Raw genomic sequence first — 22,254 nt, forward strand, 5'->3', positions numbered from 1 at the left:
ATTCACCAGCTTACGATGGTATCCTCCGTTAATAGAGGCTGGCCACGGTGAACTTTTGATGTATGTAAATGGATGAATAATGGCCAGGTGAATATGTAGATTGCAGGATGACAGATCGAGAACTTGCTTGCATCCACTTTAATGATTTATGGCCGGCTATTATCTCGAGACTTTGTCTTGCTTCATTTCTTCGCCGACGCTAATCACGAGATCTTGTGCGAGTTTTTCGTCGCCGCTGACAATCAATTCCAATTAACTTTCGGCAGAACAGAGGTGTATGGAAAATTCTGCGCTGAAAAATGTAGGATAATCTGGATTATTCATGTTTAGCGGAATTTCAATGCGATAGCAGAGATGTTTTTAGCATTGAAGGAAAATCATTGGCAGGTGAACAAATGCAAATGTTCGTATATATATAATATATATATATATTATATTGTATATTAAACGTAGATATTGTCACCTTTTCGAAGATTTATTTCCACATATAATTTTCACGTACAAATATATAAATTTTGAAATGCAATATATATGTTTAATAATGCTGTTTAGTAAGCAGGTGTGTAATGTTAATCGTTGTTGTATATTCGTGTAAAGTGTAAAAAGATAGGAATTATTCGGCATTAGGTTGTCCGGAAAGTTTCTTTCGTTTTTATGAGGAAATAATAGACGCGCAATGTCTTTTATTTTATATTATTTTCTCGAATTACGTTTGTATGGAGGTGTAAAAAACACGTTTGCGAAGGAAAAACACTTTTCGGCAACCATAGTTTGTAACGTATCGAGTTCGTACAGATACGACGAAAGTTACCTCGCGTATTTCGACGCATTTTGAAATCGATATTTTTTTCGGGGGTGGGGGTGGGGAGGAGGGAGGGGATTTTTATTAAACTTTAAAATTTTCAAATTCGCAAATATCCAGATTTTCAAATTTGTTGATATTTAAATTTTCAAACTCTCTGACCTCCGGGTTTTCGAGTTTATTAATTTTCAATTTCTCAAATCTCTGAATTGTTGATGCCGTCAGGTTGTTAACCGGGTCACTCGTTAACTTGAAACTTCTACATATAATCACGAAATTAATAGATAACGAAGGAGTAGACGCTTTTAGTCGTTGCGACGATAAAATGAACGTACGACGTTAGTTATTTTGATAAAACCGGAGCGTGGAATTAAATAAATAAAGGATTAATAATAATTTAGTATACTTTTCTTTCGCTGTTAAATTAGAATTACTCAGACTAATATTGGACATTTCTACTTAAAGCTTGCGCAGAATATTAAAATAACATTCTCATTATATTAGACAAGATAATCCATTCTAATTTATTCGTACAATAAAAGTGTTAAATTGTGACATTTAATACGTTTTGCATAAATGCAGTTACGATATTTGTTAGTTTGAGAAAAGATTCTGACGTCAACGTTAATAATTGAAGAATTTTTCTAAAGCAGGTATCTGCATTATCATTGTGATAAATTTATTCTAAATATATAGACAAGTATATTTCCTTAGTTGGGTTATTATGAAATTTTTATTTATTTTCTAAATGTGAGAGAAGCTCTTCTAATATTAAAAGACTGAAATTAGACTGAAATTTGAAAATTCCACTTTTGGAAATCTGAATTATCCTGACGATATCACGATAACTGTAATTTTTTACTAATTGTAATAATTGTAATAATTTTCAAGTATTTGATTGAATTTAATTACCGTTCATCACCAGTTAATCAATTATACACGATATCGTGCAACAGGAAAATAGAAAAATGATAAAAAATACTGAAATTTCAGTTTTTTAAAAATGAACGGGTTGGCAACTAAGTGATTGCGGATTTTTTCATTAGGTGGTATTGCCAAGATCCGCAATCAAATTCCAAATTCAAAAAATTGAATTTTCAAATTCAAATTCCAAAAAATAAATGTAATCCCGTCGACCGGAGTCCGATTTTTCTTCCACGATTCTCAAATGAAAAGAAAAACAGCAGTACCCCAGTAGCGACATCTACACCGGCCACCTAACCTATCTCAGCCGGCTTCTACAGCCAGCAGTTACAATTATCACGGACAACACTCATACCTCATATACAATAAATTGCATAAAATTGTAAATGTAACAAAAGAAGGTCCTTTTCAATATCAAAATACTAAAATTGCAAATTCCATGTTGTCGCAGAAATGTCGATCGTCGTAACGAAATCACAACAACTGTAATTTCAATCGTGACGTATTTACGCTCCTTGCCAATTACATAATCTTAGGCGATATCGTTTCACAGTGAAAGACAAGCATTCTACAAAGTACTGAAATATCAGTTTCCTAGTAGTACGCAGCTGAAACAAATCCAAATAGAAAGATTCTGACGTCAACATTAATAATTGAGGAATTTTTCTGAAACAGGTATCTGCATTATTATTGTAATAAATTTAATGTAAATATATAGATGTATATTTCCCTAGTTGGGCTATTATGAAATTTTTATTTATTTTCTAAATGTAATCCCGTCGACCGGATTCCGATTTTTCTTCCACGATTCTCAAATGAGAAGAAAAACAGCAGTATCCCAGTAGCGACATCTACACCGGCAACCTAACCTATCTCAGCCGGCTGCCTAACCTATCTCAGCCGGCTGCCTAACCTATCTCAGCCAGCAGCTACAATTATCACGGACAACACTCACACCTCATATACAATAAATTGTATAATGTCGTAAATATAACAAAAGAATTGTCCTTTTCAATATGAAAATACTAAAATTCCAAATTCCATGTTGTCGCAGAAATGTCGATCGTCGTAACGAAATCACAACAACTGTAATTTCAATCGTGACGTATTTACGCTCCTTGCCAATTACATAATCTTAGGCGATATCGTTTCACAGTGAAAGACAAGCATTCTACAAAGTACTGAAATATCAGTTTCCTAGTAGTACGCAGCTGAAATAAATTCAAATGTGCATAATTAAATCGCGTCTCGGGTTTCGCTGAATTCAGTTGCAACTCCTGCTGCCACTGAAAACGCGAAGAAAAGGGAGGAAGAGGACATCGAAAGGGAGCTTTCCGGCTCAAATTTCGAAAAGCAACATAATATTGCGGCCACGGATACGTACGCGTATTTCGTTATACGTGTGCATGTTAATACACAAACGTGCACACACAGACGATAGATAACGATGCGTGTGTTGGAATATGCGCGACCAGTGTGCTACTTTTAAAGCGAACAGACACGATGAGTATTACGCCAGCTTCTATATAATCCGCAATATTCACCGTGTACGACTACTCTATCGCCGAAACACTGACCATTCACTTGCACCCACGCAGACTTTTCCCACTGTGTAGATTGTTAATATTTAATACGGCTGCTACATAATACCAAACGCGTATTTACCTCTGAAAAGCTTTCAGGATGGCTTTAAATACTCCGGCCAGATTTACGACGCTCTATAAGCAAATGTTTCGTCGCGAAAATTTCAATATGTCATTAATACGTGTGCGTTAACGTTTCTGCAGATTGCGAGTTTTTCAAAAATCCTAAATATCGTGCACGGTACGACCAGGTCCACGTACATGATGTTCCGCCGATTATACGTTACAGTTTCTGTTGCAAGCTCTGGTTTCTGTACTTGCAGGGGAATCCCGGTGACTGAGACACGCGAATTTTCATGAAACTTTGCACAATTATCGGTGAAACCTAGTTAAGAATTTCACGATAATTTCTTTTTTGCTTTGAGGAAAAATTTTAGCTCTTCTATCTCTTCTAATGTAAATGATAAAAAGTACCAAAAAGTGGTTGAGATAAAAGTTTGAGCGTGTTCAATTCTTAGAGACGAGCAAAATGTAATTCTATCGAGCTACGTAGTTAAGTTTGATCGTTGTGAGTTGTATGAATAAAATGATTTGTATTTCGAATTGCATTTTTACATTTGCATTCTCAGTCGACGACGAAATTTGTACGATAAAATGATGCAGCTGGATCGTAACATGTACAATGTAAACATGTACAACTAACAGCTATACATATTGCAGGTATTTTGTATAGCGTGTCGCGAACAGTTAGCGAGACTTACATTGGGCTGGCAATTAAGTGATTGCGGGGTTTGTCAATACTACCCAATGACAAAGTCCGCAATCACTTAGTTGCCAGTCGATCTTAAACACGAAAACCATGGAAACCGTAGCTGGGAGAAAGCGTCCTTTCAGACTTCTTTCCCGAGTCGTGGATTTTTCTAATTGTAAACATTCCATTTTACACTGGAAATATCTATTGGCTTGGCAACTAAGTGATTGCGGATTTTGGCAATACCACCTAATGACCAACCCCGCAATCATTTAGTTTCCAGTCGATCTTAGACACGAAAACCATGGAAACGGTTGCTGGGAGAAAGCGTCCTTTCAGACTTCTTTCCCGAGTCGTGGATTTTTCTAATTATAAACATTCTATTTTACACTGGAAATATCTATTGGCTTGGCAACTAAGTGATTGCGGATATTGGCAATACCACTTAATGACATCCGCAATCACTTAGTTTCCAGTCGATCTTAGACGCGAAAACCATGGAAACGGTTGCTGGGAGAAAGCGTCCTTTCAGACTTCTTTCCCAAGTCGTGAATATTTCTAATTATAAACATTTTATTTTACACTGGAAATATTTATTAGGTTGGCAACTAAGTGATTGTAGGCACGAAAACCATGGAAACAGTTGCTGGGAGAAAGCGTCCTTTCAGACTTCTTTCCCAAGTCGTGAATATTTCTAATTATAAACATTCCATTTTACACTGGAAATGTCTATTGGCTTGGCAACTAAGTGATCGCGGATTTTGACATTAGTTTCTATTGACAAATCCCGCAATCACTTAGTTGCCCAATAGACCAGTGTGCGAGGCAACGCTGTGAACTTTTCGTAAAATTTCCTCCGTAAGGCGTTGCGATTATCCGCGCGGAGGAATTTCTCTGTGCCTTCCTGCTCGTTCTTGGTTCAACTGGATTGCGGAAATTGGATTAACGAAGCGGCTAGCCGCACACCGGCATCGTCTGATTATTTCCAATGACAAATGAGCCGCAGAGGCCTGCCGTTGTGGAAATTCAGGTGGATACACTTTACCGCTGATAGTGTGACCGCGACACCATTGCTGGATGTTCGGGTGTTCACGTGCGAATAAAGACGATGCCACATCTCGTGCCCACATATATTTCGTTTTAGAACCGCTACCATAGTAAGGTATTACGGACGTGATGCATTATGAGCGCGGAACAGTCCGAAACTAGAACAATATTTCCTGGATAAATTTTGCCTGGAATACGAGGTCACGAAGCAGCGAAAGAAGATGCTAGTTGAAACTGTTGGAACTTGCTACTCGCTGCCACGGTCCACACGAATAACACTACGAGGTTGATTTAGTGTATTTATACTATCGGCCGAAATTATGAAACGCAACCATCCACTTGGTTATTTTTCCATATTTTTTTTGGTATAATTTAATTCATTAGAAAATTAAAGAGAAAAGAACGTATGACGTTTTATTTTACGTTGCGCTATTTCTGCCGCTAGATTTTATTTTAGCGATTCGACCTTCGTAGGATTGATTTTTCGAATTGAGATTCGAAAATACACGTACCTGATCCGTTGGAATTGGATTTTTCATAAGCAACTCTGTGATGAGTTATTCAAATCGTCATCGAGACGATCGTTCGTCCATGATCCTAAAAGACATGTGATTGACCGTAAGATTCCGATGTTGAGCAATTGGGCGAGAAAAAGTTTGTAATAAAAATAAAAATAAAAGTTTGTAATAAATAATAGCGACTAGTGAAAGGCATAATTCATCTGTCCGATACGAAGAAATGAAGTATTAAATATGTGAGCATCGTTCAATTTTCAATTCAATTTTCTCGACAGTTGTAGGTGAAAGTGAAGTCCTTGCGTAGAAAAATACTTTGAGCAATTTATTTCTGATTTGCAACATTGATACATTGATACATTTGATACATTGGAATCCTCTTGTAAACTGCCATATTATTTAACCAGTTTAACTGTTGCAACCTGTTTAAAAAGCGTGTGCCTCCAATATGTCGCATTGTTCACATTGTGCACATTTTTCTCATAACAATTATTTATATTTTTTTATTTGAAAACATCTTCAGATTTACGAATATATCTTAACTTTCGTTAAAATTGCAATGTAAACAGCAGACTGTAACTACTTTTTACGCACGACGAGTATACTCGTCGTAACACAAAATATTACCATTTCATCGTGACGAGTATATTCGTCATGAACAGCTCACCGGATAAAAACGAATAATGTCGTTAAGGAAAATTGGATGTACGCAGTTCGGTAGACCGTGTGACTACCGTGCAACATAAATCGCAGGAGATTTAGCGCTGCTTGGTCAGACGTCCCCTCGCATTACACGGAGCCTTGCGAGGGCTACGTGTCTGTGACTGAAAAACATTTTTGTATCCGCAAATGTGGAAGGAAAGCAGGGGAATAATTTCAAAGATAATTATTCAATAAAATTTCATTGTCCCTTTAGCGAAGATATTCTGTACAACTTCAACGTTAGCTGGAAGTTGTTACATTGGTCTAATCAAATTGTTACACTTACAAGTTGCTAATGAAAATATTAGCAGAGTACATTTTCAAACGTATTTAACGCAATTGTACATTCAGTGGAAAATTATTCGAAAGTATAGAAACATAACCTAAACTCATTGTTGCAAACAACTTCGAACAACTTCACGTAACATCGTTGCGTTATTGCTCGACTATTTTTTACGAACGAACAACCGAATTAACCATAAAAATGTGAAAGTTTAAATCGTAGCAACAATATCGCAAATAGAAGAGATAAAGAAAGACTAATGTGTCTCCTGTAGCGGCCCATGGCCATTGAGAAAGTTCCAGGTTTGAAGTACACGTGCTGACCACGTGGCCCGCGAATCCTGGAATTTACTAAAAAAACCATGAGCCTTCGGAGAGGAAATTTATTGTTCTGTCGAGGGAAACGAAGAAAAGCTCATAGTGCAGCATAGTTGTTACGCAGTCGTACAAAGTTTGTATCGATTCAATATCAACTTTGTATCACGTCTGCGTCATCAACGCTTGAGTTCGACCTGTATCACGTTACAATCTGAAACAACACACGTTCGGCATCGAAATAGATGTTGTTCGAGTTAAGTAGCGGAGATAACATCGAACACGTGCTTACCACCTCGCCTCTAATCTCGTGCCACATAAATAAGCTGATTTCAGTTTTATAAAACGAAGTTTCAGTTTGATTAAAGAGAGGGCAAGGTAAGTTGCCGTGATACCATCACAATTTTCGAATATTTTTCATTTCAACTGGTCTCCGGTGCTCGCCGTTTTAATATTCTCCCTTCAAAATTATACGGACTCTCTGTGTTTACGAACATACATGTACATAAAATTATACTAAAATATACTATACTATACAACCCCTGGAAGATACAGTACAATAGCTAAATTTAATTTCTATATTTTTTATATACATTCAATTCTTATATTTTATATATACAGAGGTTGGGAAGAGTATATATTTAGTAGTAGTAGCAGTATATATCATTATACACGTAGTAGCAGTACTAGTGTATATTTCAATTAACCTGAATTTAATTTTTGTATTTTTCATGTACATTTAATTTTTATATTTTATATATACAGAGGGTGGGAAGAGCCACGGTGAACATGGCTTTTGAACCCATAAGTTTCAGAGTCAAGTAAGTGACGTTTAATCCATAAAAGTATCTCCCTTGCCAGTCTACAAAATTCGCTTCAGCAGCGATGATCCTTCTAGCTGCATAACTACACGCATAACGATGATCCTCGTCATGTTTAGAGAATACTATTTGCCATATTAGTTGTCTCCATCCGCTCCTCTATTTCATCTATTTTAAGCAGAATATTATAGAGCAGCAGCCTCTGTGCTACCTGAACCTTGCAGCGGTCTATTTAACGAAGCAGCCTTCAGCGTATGGAACTTGCGGCTATTCGGAGGTGCATGGACAGTTAACGAGGCAAGACGCCCGTACGCGTGTAGTAGAATTATTTAATCGACTAGGATACACGAGATACTTTTGTATATTTCATAAATATAATGGGAATTTTTCAGCCGTGTCTATTGACCAGTTAGCTGTTTCTGACGAGTATACTCGTCACGAAGAAGAGGCAGTGGTTTGTATTACGACGAACCCTGTCAGTAATAAAATTAAAAAATAAAGAGTTCGCTTCATTACGACTTAATTCTATATTATAAGAGCCATACTTTTGAAAATTTTCAAAAAGATCGCAACAGCTAACTGGCTAAGGATCTTCTGTCTGTTTGCATGTTCGCCACGCGCTGGCAAAATTTGTCTTGGGCTTTTTACTACACCGTGTACAATAAAAATACGAGCAACAAAATTTCATCGCGTATTTATCAGTTCCCTCTGCACTTACCTTCTATCGAGAAAATTAAAACGCGTGAAATACTACGCGCCACGAATGCCAGCGATTCGTCTTGGTCGGCCAATGAAGGAAAGAAGAGCGTTCGAATAAATAGCGCGTGAGTGGAGAGATACTGCAACGAAAGGAAACATGGCGGATATTTCTTCGTCGATGTTTACCCGCCGCTCGAATACATCGTCGATGAACGAGAATTTATCTGGCGGAATAATGCGGGTCGTTCGGCGAATGGCTCAACTGTCGACAGTTGCCTATCGTTTTATCGGCTTGGCAACTAAGTGATTGCGGGTTTGTCAATACCACCTAGTGACAAAATCCGCAGTCACTTAGTTGCCAAGCCAATAGTCGTCAGCTTGGCGACACTTTCGTAATTCGCCGAAGGAATCGGCCGTGTCGTTGCCTCGTCGAAAAGTTGCATTTGTTCGCGCGTACCTGCACAAATCGTTCGGCGAAGCAATTTTCACTTTGCCAACAAGTCGGCTCCGTGGCCCCGTGTCCTATCCTGTCTACGTTCCTCGTTCCTCTTGACACACTTCGCCCTTGGCTGTTAAATATCGAGGGCGTTTTTACGACCCAGGTAATGGCCAATGTTTGGTCGATTACGCGATTGGCTAGTGGAAAAGTTTCGGTACTCACGTTTCCAGGAATATGTGACATTTATGAGCAGCCTGGCCATCGGGTCGACTACATTAGAGAATAGCTTTACAAATATAAATGTTTACGTACGAAGAAACTATGAGTCTCCTAATATGGAGAGTTAATACTTTACCGACCGATAGCCGGTTAATCGGTTTTTGTCGCCGACGCCTGCCGACCGATAGCCGGTTAATCGGCTTCTTGTCTCCCACGCTTTCCGACCGATAGCTTAGTAATCGGCTTCTTCTTGCCGACGCTTACCGCCCGATAGCCGGTTAATCGGCTTCTTGTCACCGACGCTTGCCGACCGATAGCCTAGTAATCGGCTTCTTGTCGCCGACGCTTATCACCGATAGCAGCCTATTAATCGGCTTCTTGTCGCCAACGCTTACCGACCGATAGCCGGTTAATCGGCTTTGTGTCGCCGACAATCTTTCTCATTATTTAAACAGTAATTTGTTATTTAGTACTAAGATTGCTTGCTCAGTTGCGTCAGTTGCGTTGCTTTGCAAGCTGCCACAGCTTTATACAAATTTGAAAAACCTACCGTTCGCGATGAACGAAAAGAATGGTATTGGAGGGTCTAAGCCGAAACGGAGCCGGCGCGAGGGAGAATCTGCGCCTGAGATGTCGGTCGGACGTGCGTACGCTGTTGAACCGCTAGCGGTCGGCAAAGTGTTCGAGCAACTCGTAAGTTATTGGCCGTAGGGGAAATTGTTTTCTTTCAGAAGGGAATTCTTATCGCGATGTTTTTCACCGAAAGGATGACATTTCGGGACAGAATATATGAATGTACAGGATCTAATTATTCAAAAATACATACACAATTCTCTCGTGTATTACGATATTCCTGTATATTGAGATAAGATCTCGTCTTTTCTACGGCAACTAAGTGATTGCGGATTTGGCCATTGGGTGGCATTGACAAACCCCGCAGTCACTTAGTTGCCAAGCCAACAGATATTAGGTTGTCCGGAAAGTTTCTTTCCTCTCATAAGCTGATAATAGACGAACAACAATTTCTGTTTTATATTATTTTATTGAATTAGGTATCATCCGTTTCCTTCTATTTCTATTATTATTATAGTTCAATAAACTGACGTAAAACAAAAAACATTGTCCCCCTATCATTTCCTTATGAAACGAAAGAAACTTTTCGGACAACTTAATACATGTCAAACGTTTGTTAGGCGATTTCTCGTTCCTTAAGCCGGATACTCACTGCAGCTGGAAAGCATCGAAACGATCGCAGCGTTCCGACAGAAAGCGATATTTGCCACGAGTTTAAACGGGTCTCGCTGCTTTTATCATAAATGTGTGGCGATGCGAATTACCAAATGGAATAAAGTTGGAGATTTCCGATAAAGCTGTAACGACTAGCTATCCAAATAATCGCCGACAGTGGCATTTATTACGACAGCGGAAATAAATATATTTTATGTAATTGCGTGAAATTAATCGAGCCAAGTTCCTAAGTGAATCGTTTCCCAGAGGGTGGAGCGCCATCATAGCGGATAGCATCGAATTAAAAAAAAGAAAAAAAAAAGAAGTCAGCCGCGTATTGTTCAGCAGTTGGCTGGCAATCATCGAGCAGGGCCACATTTACAAACCCGCGAACGTACAGCCGTATAAATAACCGGGACACGTCGGTGTTTTCTGTTTCGAAAAACGAGAACCGACAAAATATAAGCGTCGCTCGGTATTTCCACGTATATGAATTCCCCATGTTCCTCAATTTCTTTCCGCGGGGATAAAATCGACGATATCATCGCCGGTTCGTTCATTTTACGCGGACTGTCCCGTACGCCGTTTATGCGAATGATTGGAACAGCAGACTAATCGCAAGTAAAACGAACGTTGGCGCCAAAAAACACGTCGTATAAATTCTCGTAGTTTATATTTTCTAGTTTATAGGTGGATTTTCCGTCGTGACGAAGCGGCATAGAAATCTACACGATCCGATTGACAACAGTTTTGCGTATGTTAGTTCGGCTTGGCAACTAAGTGACTGCGGGCTTTGTCGATGCCATCCAATGGCAAAATCTGCAGTCACTTAGTTGCCGAGCCAATAGTCGTCAGCTTGGCGACACTTTTGTAATTCGCCTGTGTGGTTGCCTCGTCGAAAAGTCGCCGAGAAGTTCGCAGTTTCCGCTTTCTTTTTCTCGTTAACGTCGGAGTGGTGAACTTTGTAGCAAAGATAATCCGAACGTTCGCGATGGTACGCATAATCGCGTGATAAAGCAAGACGCTGTTTTTGAGGATTTTTGAAAACTCCACTCGCCATAGTTTTGTTCGTAGGGTTCTTCGACTATGCTACGCTCGGAATTGACGAAACCGATGACCTTAATGGAAGAAACTGGAATACACGGCGTTGGGTATAAATTGCGGATAGTGGGAACGAGATGAGAATGGAAAGTGGTGTTTCGAGTTGAGAATGAGAGATTTCGTGAAACAGGTAATTGTTCGGAAGGTAACCGGGTTTGAAAAAATAAATATTGTGCTAAACCGGGCAATGGATGAAACAATAATGGAGGATGAGTTTAATGGAAAATTGGGGTTGGCGAGTTTGCCGGTTCGTGTGCTCCAGGAGTTCGGTAAAACACGGTGAGCGTAGGCGAATAATAACTAGAATTTCTCGAATAATAAGCAGAATTCGTAGACTTGTGCGGATTCAACGACACAACAAACCGGCACCCTGCAATTATTCCACGTGCGAGCGGCCTCATCGATCTTCGTCGTGAACAACAATAGCGCAGAAACCGGCAAATAGGTGCAAACAAATGCATCAAACTAAGCATGCAGCGCAGACCCGAAATATCCTGTTGGACGTATAAATAATATTCCCATGTTGTGCGTTCGTAACATGTTTTTAAAACAGGCATTCTGTTGGCTGTGTTTCGGAAATATAGAAATTTTCAATCCAAAACAACAGGTATAAGTAAGGAGAAACAGAGATAGGTAGATAAATGGAGATAGAAAAATAAGTAAATAAAAATGAAATACATAAAATTCTAAATAGGAATTATAAATAAAATAAATATAGATAGATAGATAGAAATGGAAATTTCAATTCTTATTTGCGATACAAAAATTCATTGATAATTTCAATTCTAAATAGGAATTATAAATAACATAAACATAGATAGATAGAGATAGAAAATCAAGTAAACAAAAAAGAAATACAGAATATTGATTGATAATTTCAATTCTTATTTACAGTTGTAGTACAAAAAATTCATTGATAATTTCAATTCTAAATGGAAATTATAAATAACATAAATATAGATAGATAGATAGAGAAACGCAAATAAGTAAACAAAAAAGAAATACAGAATATTCATTGATAATTTCAATTCTTATTTATAGTTGTAGTACAAAAAATTCATTGATAATTTCAATTCTAAATGGGAGTTAGAAATAACATAAACATAGATAGATAGACAGATATGGGAAAATAAGCAAATAAGAAAGAAATACAGAATATTTATTGATAATTTCAATTCTTATTTGGAATACAAAAATCATTGATAATTTCAATTCTTATTTGGTATACAAAAAATTCATTGATAATTTCAATTCTAAATAGGCATTATAAATAACATAAACAGATAGATAGATAAAGGTAGAGAAGTAAGTAAACAAAAAAGGAATGCAGAATATTCGTTGATAATTTCAATTCTTATTTAGAATACAAAAAATTCATTGATAATTTCAATTCTAAATGGGAATTATAGATAACAGAAACATAGATAGATAGATAGAGAAAAACAAATAAGAAAACAAAAAAGAAATACAGAATATTCGTTGATAATTTCAATTCTTATTTAGAATACAAAAAATTCATTGATAATTTCAATTCTAAATGGGAATTATAGATAACAGAAACATAGATAGATATATAGAGAAAAACAAATAAGGAAACAAAAAAGAAATACAGAATATTCGTTGATAATTTCAATTCTTATTTAGAATAAAAAAAATTCATTGATAATTTAAATTCTAAATGAGAATTATAAATAACATAAATATAGATAGATAGATAGAGAAAAACAAATAAGAAAACAAAAAAGAAATACAGAATATTCATTGATAATTTCAATTCTTATTTAGAATACAAAAAATTCATTGATAATTTCAATTCTAAATGGGAATTATAGATAACATAAACATAGATAGATAGATAGAGATAGAGAAATAAGTAAATAAGAAAGAAATACAGAATATTCATTGATAATTTCAATTCTTATTTAGAATACAAAAAAATTCATTGATAATTTCAATTCTATATGGAAATTATAAATAACATAAACATAGATAGATAGATAGAGAAAGACAAATATGTAAATAAGAAAAGATACAAAAAATTCATTGTTATCTTCAGTTTGAAATAAGAATAATAAATGAGATGAAAGATAGGTGGATAGATAGAAAAAGAAAAATAAATAAATAAAGAAGAGGTACAGAAAATTTGCTGATATCATCAATTTTTATTTAGAATACAAAAAATTCGCTGATGGTTTCAATACCAAATATAGCAGCGTTAATTAGGCTGTGCCTCGTGCAGGCAATTAAAAATGAACGGGAACCGATTAATAATATCTGATTCGATTGAACTGATCTGATCGATTCTATAATAAGGACAGATCAATTTTAATTAACTTACGTTGTGAAAATGTAAAATTAACGTAGTTTATTTTTAGTAGATCTCTAAAAAGGGAAGTAACGAGGAGATTGATAATTTGATCGAGATGATTCCTTTTCTTCAAGAAACAACAAATATAAATATGTAATCGTCCACATTAATTATTATTTCCTTCGGTTGTTCGAATCCAAAGTGGACGGGACGTTTTATACAAATTTATTTATCGATAGAACGCACGACTGTTCTTGACAAAATTTTTATTCCCGTTAATATTCAATTTTATCGACGAAAACTCACAAAAGTTACTTCTTCAAAATTCTTCATCTTCCCTGTTGAAACAAAAGATGACGGTGTAAGAATCATAAAAAAAATCTAACAATTTTCAACGTACTCGACGTTTCACAACAAATTGAATTACCTAAATCGACGTGGTCTGGCGAATGAAAGAGTCGAGCTTAATGCAACTTTATTATTACATACCTACTTTAGTTTCAATTTAAATGCAAATTTTTCATTTTCACAAATCCAGCAATTTAAATTAAAACATTCGTATTGGACGTATTATAAATATATATATATATATATATATAGTTGTTAAAAATAAATAACTTGTGAAACACAGCAGCATTTGGGGGATGTGTAATCGGTTTCAAGTAGAAATTTCGTGACGAAAAACCTATGACGAATTTGACAACCGCGCACGTTTGCCTTTTATCGTGTACAAGGACGAACGAAATTGAACAAAGTTGTTGCACGAGACAACTGTCAGTGGCCGTTGCTCGGCGACTAATTAAAAATGTTTGTTCGATATACTGGCACTGAAACGTGTTATTGGCGAATCTGTCATCGATGCAAGCAACCACCGACGAAGAAAAACACGAAAGGAGAGAGGATAAAAAAGAAGGAAAAATAATTGGAACGTAGTCGCGTGTAAAAATGACACGCGCATCGAGCGAAATTCGTTGCGTTCAACTTTCCGGTTTTAATGAACGAAAGTAATGGGAAAATGTTTAATTGGAACGAGGAAAATTAAAAATCCCCGATAGCCATCCAAGTGCCAGATACAACAATTTGCTCGATATCATATGACGTTTGTTAATGCTACGAGTATTTTCAAATTATCTTTAATGAAAACCGCCTTTATTACGTTTTTAATGAAATTATTTCTCCTTATCTATGGATTTTATAACTTTTCATCCTCTGGTAAACCAAACGTAACTGCACGTGTCCTATAATCGTCAGAGTGTAGATCACCTAACCTCATCTATGTCGTACGACGGAGAAAATATAAAACGATAGTTTGGAATACCTGACAAAAAAATTCTACACCGTCGACGATCTTCCTACAGAACAAATGCAACTTGCAATCAACTGCATCGAATACGGAGAATTTATTAAAAATAAAAAGCGTCTTTTCAGAGAGTTTCGTCGTCAAACCTAACTAAAAACAGAGGAATAACATCGATGTTACGCCTCGAGGCTACTATAGACTGTGTTCCTAGCCTTCTCTCTTGGTACTACAGTGTCGAAGACAGATCGTATTACATGAGATAGCGAGATACACACAAAACAGCGATAATCGCATAGTTGTCGTCAAGCAGCGAGTTCTAGAAAACATCGATTCGCCTTCGGTCCGTTATTTTACCTATACAAAAAACGTGGCAACGTGATCTTAGGCGCGAACGGTTGCGAGAGCCGAGCGTAGTGGGGGTCGTCTGCAAGAGAAGACAAAGGACAAAATCGAAGGGCAGTCAGTGGCAAATGAGGATTGAAACCGAATGCATCGAGAGATTCAGAGAAATAAAATAGTCAAACGAATACGTTGAGAAATATGATAAAGTCGAGTCGAATTATAACGATGAATTAGTTGTATCATCGTTAAATCATTTCTAACGTGTTAATTATAATTTGAAATATTGTTAAAGATAGAAGCTTGTACTAACCCTGTTAATTCAGTGTTACAATCACTTGAACTACCTCTGTTATGCTAATCGAAACAAGGGAACGACTGGTTCGCGGTGTCGACTAACGAAAATTTACGCCTCTCGTTGACTCGTTTCCTCGCGATCGCGTCTCTTCGCGAACGGTCGTAACGATTGAGATTCCCAATTTCGACTGAAATTAAATAATCAAAGGAATAAAAGTGAATTAGAAGATAAGAAGCCGAAGAAAGTACAAATTTCGAACAAGACGACTTTCAGATAAAGAAGCTAACTTTTCCTTCTTACACCTCCAATACCAGCTGGCTGCGTTAGAAGAGGAAAAAAAATTCAATAACGTGGGAATAAAACGGTCGCGGGGGACTTGCAGAAAATATCGCGTTGCGAAAGAAAAGAGCGGACAGAAAAGTGGAAGAACCAAGTGGCGAGAGGGGCGAGTTTTCGATAGAAAATCGCTATCATCGTCTTTTACCGGCACTTCATCAGAGTCGGATGATCGGTCTGATGCTCGGAACCGCGTTGGAAACGCGAGATGCGAAATGGCGATATGCATGTGGAAGTAAGGAACGCCAAGTCTGGCCCCGAAACGACGCTGGATAATTAGAAAGTTTATCTGAGGAGAGATCTCGTCTCGTAATCTTATTCGCATTAATTATTTTCCCTGCGCGCTTCGGATCTGATTAAGACGGGCCCGCCCCTCGTCCCGCGGCGCCCTCGTCGAAAAATGTCGAGGAAAAGAGGAGAATCCCGGACCGGGGCGCTCGTCGACGACAAGAATAAAAAGTCAGACGGAAGGAGGGAAAAAAGGAGGGCGAAGGTTGGAAGGAGTTCAAGGGGCGAGAAGATAAAATGTGCGGAGGAAGAAGCGCACGAAGTAAAAAAGGAGGAGAAAGGAAGAGAAAAAGAGAAGGGAAAAAAGGAGGATAGGAATAAAAGGATGGAGGGGAGGGAAGTTTCGTGGAAAAAGCCTGCACGGAAGTTATCCGCTGTCGCGGAGAGTGGGATGAAAATGCTGAAGGAGAAAGAGCGAGGCAAGGACAAGGTCGATGAGAAATTTACGACATGCACTAGTGGAAAACGAATTTTTAACGGTCGACTCTAACAATGGAAATTTCGCCTACGGTCACGTGAGTATTATTTCGTCTCTCTGTGCCTTGTAGTCGATTTTTACAATTTCACGAATCGTTAGAAAGAGAAGTTTCCTTCATTTTCTTCCAATTGCTTTTTTTGAAAGGTCACTTCATACGGTAACACTGTTTTGCACGCGGTATACATTGAACTTTACGAAGGCCACAGCTTGGAGAATTTTTTAAGGTTATATTGGGTCGGCAACTAAGTGATTGCGGGTTTTGTCATTTGGTGGCATTGACAAAATCCGCAGTCACTTAGTTTTGCCAACCAGTTAAACGTCGTATGCCTGTTGTTAGCGATTTTGTTATACGATCATTATACTATACGTTGAAATATTGTATATTTAATCAGTATATTAAATATAATATCCGATGCTCGGAAAGTTCGTTCCGATTTTTAAGCAATTTAATAAATTGAGAAGTTTCTCTTAGTACCTGCCGATCGGGGAAATTGTTCTCACGCTAGAAAACTATTAGAAATAACTTTAAATATAATTTCTAATTTAAATAAATAATTTGTAACACGATATTACACATGTCAAATGCTGTTCGGAAAGTTCGTTCCGATTTTTAACCATTTTATTAATTTGAGAAATTTTGCTTAGTACCTGACCATCGGGAAAATTGTTCTCACGCTGGAAAACTACTAGAAGCATCTTTAAATACAATTTCTGATCTAAATAAATAATTTCTGATGCGATTTTACACATGTTAAATGCTGTTTGGAAAATTCGTTCCGATTCTTGAGGAATTTAATGAATTGAGAGGTTTTGCTTAGTACCTGTTCATAGGAAAAATTGTTCTCGCGCTGGAAAACTACTAGAAGCATCTTTAAATACAATTTCTAATCTAAATAAATAATTTCTGATACGATTTTACACATGTTAAATGCTGTTTGGAAAATTCGTTCCGATTCTTGAGGAATTTAATGAATTGAGAGGTTTTGCTTAGTACCTGTTCATAGGGAAAATTGTTCTCACGCTAGAAAATTACTAGAAGTATCTTTAGATACAATTTCTAATCTAAATAAATAATTTTTGATACGATTTTACACATGTTAAACGCTGTTCGGAAAATTCGTTCCGATTTTTGAGGAATTTAATGAATTGAGAAGTTTTGCTTAGTACCTGTTCATAGGGAAAATTGTTCTCACGCTGGAAAACTACTAGAAGCATCTTTAAATACAATTTCTGATCTAAATAAATAATTTCTGATACGATTTTACACATGTTAAATGCTGTTTGGAAAATTCGTTCCGATTCTTGAGGAATTTAATGAATTGAGAGGTTTTGCTTAGTACCTGTTCATAGGGAAAATTGTTCTCACGCTAGAAAATTACTAGAAGTATCTTTAGATAAAATTTCTAATCTAAATAAATAATTTCTGATACAATTTTACACATGTTAAACGCTGTTCGAAAAGTTCGTTCCGATTCTTGAGGAACTTGGCGGACCTAAAAAATCCCATTGAGCGTTTTTCGCCGAAAAACCCGGGAGGTTCTGGGGGGGATGGAATATTCGAGTCGCGTGGAAGGTGAAGAAAGGTTGTGAAAGAAAATGGCGACTATAGAATTGGACAGACGTATGTGGAATCGAAATGTAAGTAGGAAGAACGAACTTTGGAATCTTCTGGATCATTCGAAAAATACGCGGCAATTGAAGCTGTGTGCTGGTCAGGTCGTATCGTCCTCAAAGTGTTGAGAGTCCGCGTTACTTTAATCTGGAAACAAGTCAGTTTCGACGAGCCATCAGAGTTTGCCAATTGAGTGTCGAAGAACAGAACGAGAGGATTTCTGTAATCGAAGAAAAGCGAAGAAATAAGATTGACAAAACGAAATTGCGAGGAAGTTGTAGGAGGAGTGGGGGGCGGTTTTCGCGGAAGAATAGCGCGACACGACGGAGCAAATTGATAAAAGCGGGCGGACTAACAATGAAAAAATGGAATTGGCGAGGGGACGAAGCGGAGAAAAGAAAGGGAGGAAGGAAAGAGGAAAAGGAAACTTGTTCCTCAACTTTTCACTTTCAGTTCTCGTCTCGCCGACAGCAACTGACGTCGTTTCGTTTATTAATCGCCTCGATTCTGCAACAGCCGAACGTAAAACTTGCAGCTACGCAATTTGTCACGAGGACGGAGCTTCCATTAAAATTGACGAGGCGATGACTGACTCTGCAAAGAGCTAACTTCTCAATTAAATCGCGGCGAATCCAGAAGTTGGCAAATAACCCAATGGACGCTATAGCACTGCCGTTCATGCGGCTATGTTTTGTCAATGAAGTAACGAAAGAGTAATTAACGTGAAATATTACGTCGCCTCATGAGTCTTGTCACCTTTTTTTTCTCCGAGAATTTGACGCTCCAAATTGGAGAACGTTGCGAGTGGCAAAATCGACGAATTTTAATTTTTCGTTGCAGAATGTTCTATGTTGTATGGATGAGAATACTGTTGCAAAGAATTTAGCTGGAATTTTATGCTCGTAGATTGTTATTGATAACGCTAGATGATGGTGTCACGATGTTACCTCTGTGGAAAGAAATATTAGTGTTAATGAACACTTAGTTCATTGTTTCTTGGCTTTTGTCTCTATGACGTCTAAGTCTAAATGAATGGAACTTGAGGCGAATTGGTCCACTTAACAGCTAAATCCTGCTTTGCTATTCTTCTTTCTCTTTGCAAATTGCGAGTGCCACGCACAGGATATTTTACCGCAATATTTTTCTTTTTCGTCAACTTGACGAGATTAACGCGCAAGCTTCTTTTCCTGCCCTTGAAAAACTTGTTTCTTGGTACTTGCAGCATTTCCTATAAAATAAAAAATTAATACGCAAGCACGTGGTGGTTAGGCTATTACAGTTAACAAAGACACCTAAGCATACTGTTCGATCGTAAATGAGAGAAATTGGTTTATTAAAACAATCGATAATTAATCTAAAGTTTACTGCATGGTGCTACTATTTATGTTAATTGTACAGAAAGAGCCATCGATCTCTTTTATCAGAAAAGCTCGCAGTTGCTATTTCTGGAAAAATTCTGCGGAAAAAATGGATTAAAAATTCCAATATTAAAAAATCCCATAAATCCGAGAGGGTCACGCGTGCTCGACCGAGAAAATCAAACAAAATTTCCATTTTTTTTTTTCCTTCTTCTGTACGTAGTATTTGTCCGAATTCTCCAATTCTTAAACCATGGTAGAACGAGTCTGTGTTATGCGAGGGATATTTGTATTTATTTTCAATGGCTAAATAAAAATGAGAAATATTGTACGTGGAAGCATTGAGAGCGAAAGTTCGTTCTTGATCTGGCAATTACCTTTGAAACGATAGCGCCTCTGTTCCCTTGACAGGGATAATTCATCGACCTAGCATTTTCTATTATTTACAATCGATATCTCCGATCACCCCTTCCGAGATAGCAGTAAAATTTCATTTTTCTGTGCGTTTTTCTGGGCCGGCCTCGAAACGTTAACGCGACTGTGAGACACGTCTATCGAGAAGAATGATCGATTGCCCTACCAACGCGATTTCCCGAAATAACTTTCACCATTTAATATCTTACAATCAATCAAGATTATCTTTACATTTTCATGCTACATCAATATATACACTTTATCAAATTTTTCCAAAAACGATTGTACATCAAAATTTTATAAAAGTATTCTACTAGGCAATCAATCAATCAGCCTTTATTATTATTATTATTATCATCATCATCATTATTACTATTATTGCTATTGTCATTGTAATTGTCATTCCCATTGCCATTGCTATTGCTATTGCTAATGCTATTGCCATTGCTATCTCCACTGCTATTGTCATTGTCATTGCTATTGTCATTGCTATTGCCATTGGTATTACCATTGTCATTGTCATTGTCATTGTCATTGTCATTGTCATTGCTATTGTCATTGTCACTGTCATTGTCATTGCTATTGTCATTGCTATTGCCATTGTTATTATCATGGTCATTGCTATTGTCATTGTCGTTGCTATTGTCATTGTCATTGTCATTGCCATTGCTATTATCATTGTCATTGCTATTGTCATTGCTATTGCCATTGTTATTATCATTGTCATTTCTATTGCCATTGTCATTGCTATTGTCATTGCTATTGCCATTGCTATTGCCATTGCTATTGTCATTGTCACTGTCATGGTCACTGTCATGGTCATTGTCATTGCTATTATCATTGCTATTGTCATTGCTATTGCCATTGCTATTGTCATTGTCATTGTCATTGCTATTTCCATTGCTATTGTCATTGTCACTGTCATGGTCACTGTCATGGTCACTGTCATGGTCATTGTCATTGCTACTGTCATTGCTATTGTCATTGCTATTGCCATTGCTATTGTCATTGTCATTGTCATTGCTATTGTCATTGGTATTGTCATTGCCATTGCTATTATCATTGTCATTGCTATTGTCATTGCTATTGCCATTGTTATTATCATTGTCATTGCTATTGCCATTGTCATTGCTATTGTCATTGCTATTGCNCATTGCTATTGCCATTGCTATTGTCATTGTCACTGTCATGGTCACTGTCATGGTCATTGTCATTGCTATTGTCATTGCTATTGCCATTGCTATTGTCATTGTCATTGCTATTGTCATTGGTATTGTCATTGCCATTGCTATTATCATTGTCATTGCTATTGTCATTGCTATTGCCATTGTTATTATCATTGTCATTGCTATTGCCATTGTCATTGCTATTGTCATTGCTATTGCCATTGCTATTGCCATTGCTATTGTCATTGTTATTGCCATTGTTATTATCATTGTCATTGTTATTGTTATTGTTATACATTCCATTTGTAATAGCTTTGAAGAACCTTAAATTCATTCTAGTTCTTCGCTCGTATATGATATTCATGGTCTACGTACACGCTGACAACGCTGCATAAACTGCGTTTCATTGATTTCAGCAGCTTTTAACCCATTACCGCGTGAAATTCCAAAAACAACCAAGAAACTATAACACCACCGTAGTACCACGAGTATACATTATCACTTATTGTTTCTACATATTTGTCATTTCCATAATTCTCGAAACTCGCGAATCCCCAAACAAGTTTCAATTTCGTTCGAAAATTTCGGAAAAATACCGACAGCCAACGACGAAGCTACCGCGCCAAGCGGAAAAGAGCAGAAAAAGCGAAACAGCTAACTTTCCACGCATTTTACTCGACTGCTTCCTTCGTCTAACAATTAGATTCGTTTAACCTCGTGCAACCATGAAATTCATTTCGGGCGACGTCGTAAACCACAAAACGTATCCCCAAACGCAGTCACTTTGTTGAGGTACGCGTTTAATGTAGAAAGATTTGAACGAGGAAACTGAGAGGAGAACGCGGCCAAATGATAGCTTCATAACTTGGAAGCTCTCGCTGTCTTACGCATCGGACGAGGAATTCGTAACGGAAGCTGAGGAGGAGCATA

The 22,254-nt window shown here is 37.3% G+C and overlaps 1 protein-coding gene across 1 annotated transcript; it reads right to left on the reverse strand.

The window, feature by feature from the left end:
• Nucleotides 1-20,487: 20,487 nt before the first annotated feature.
• Nucleotides 20,488-21,658, reverse strand: LOC122577068 (putative uncharacterized protein DDB_G0286901). Its single transcript, XM_043748151.1, has 2 exons — nt 21,309-21,658; nt 20,488-21,241 (listed from the first exon to the last, which is right to left on the reverse strand). The coding sequence occupies exons 1-2, from the start codon at nt 21,656-21,658 to the stop codon at nt 20,488-20,490; spliced, it is 1,104 nt and encodes a 367-aa protein (XP_043604086.1).
• Between the last annotated feature and the right edge of the window lie 596 nt (nt 21,659-22,254).

The sequence above is a fragment of the Bombus pyrosoma genome, linkage group LG17, assembly GCF_014825855.1.
Source record: "Bombus pyrosoma isolate SC7728 linkage group LG17, ASM1482585v1, whole genome shotgun sequence".
Taxonomy (NCBI): Eukaryota; Metazoa; Arthropoda; class Insecta; order Hymenoptera; family Apidae; genus Bombus; species Bombus pyrosoma.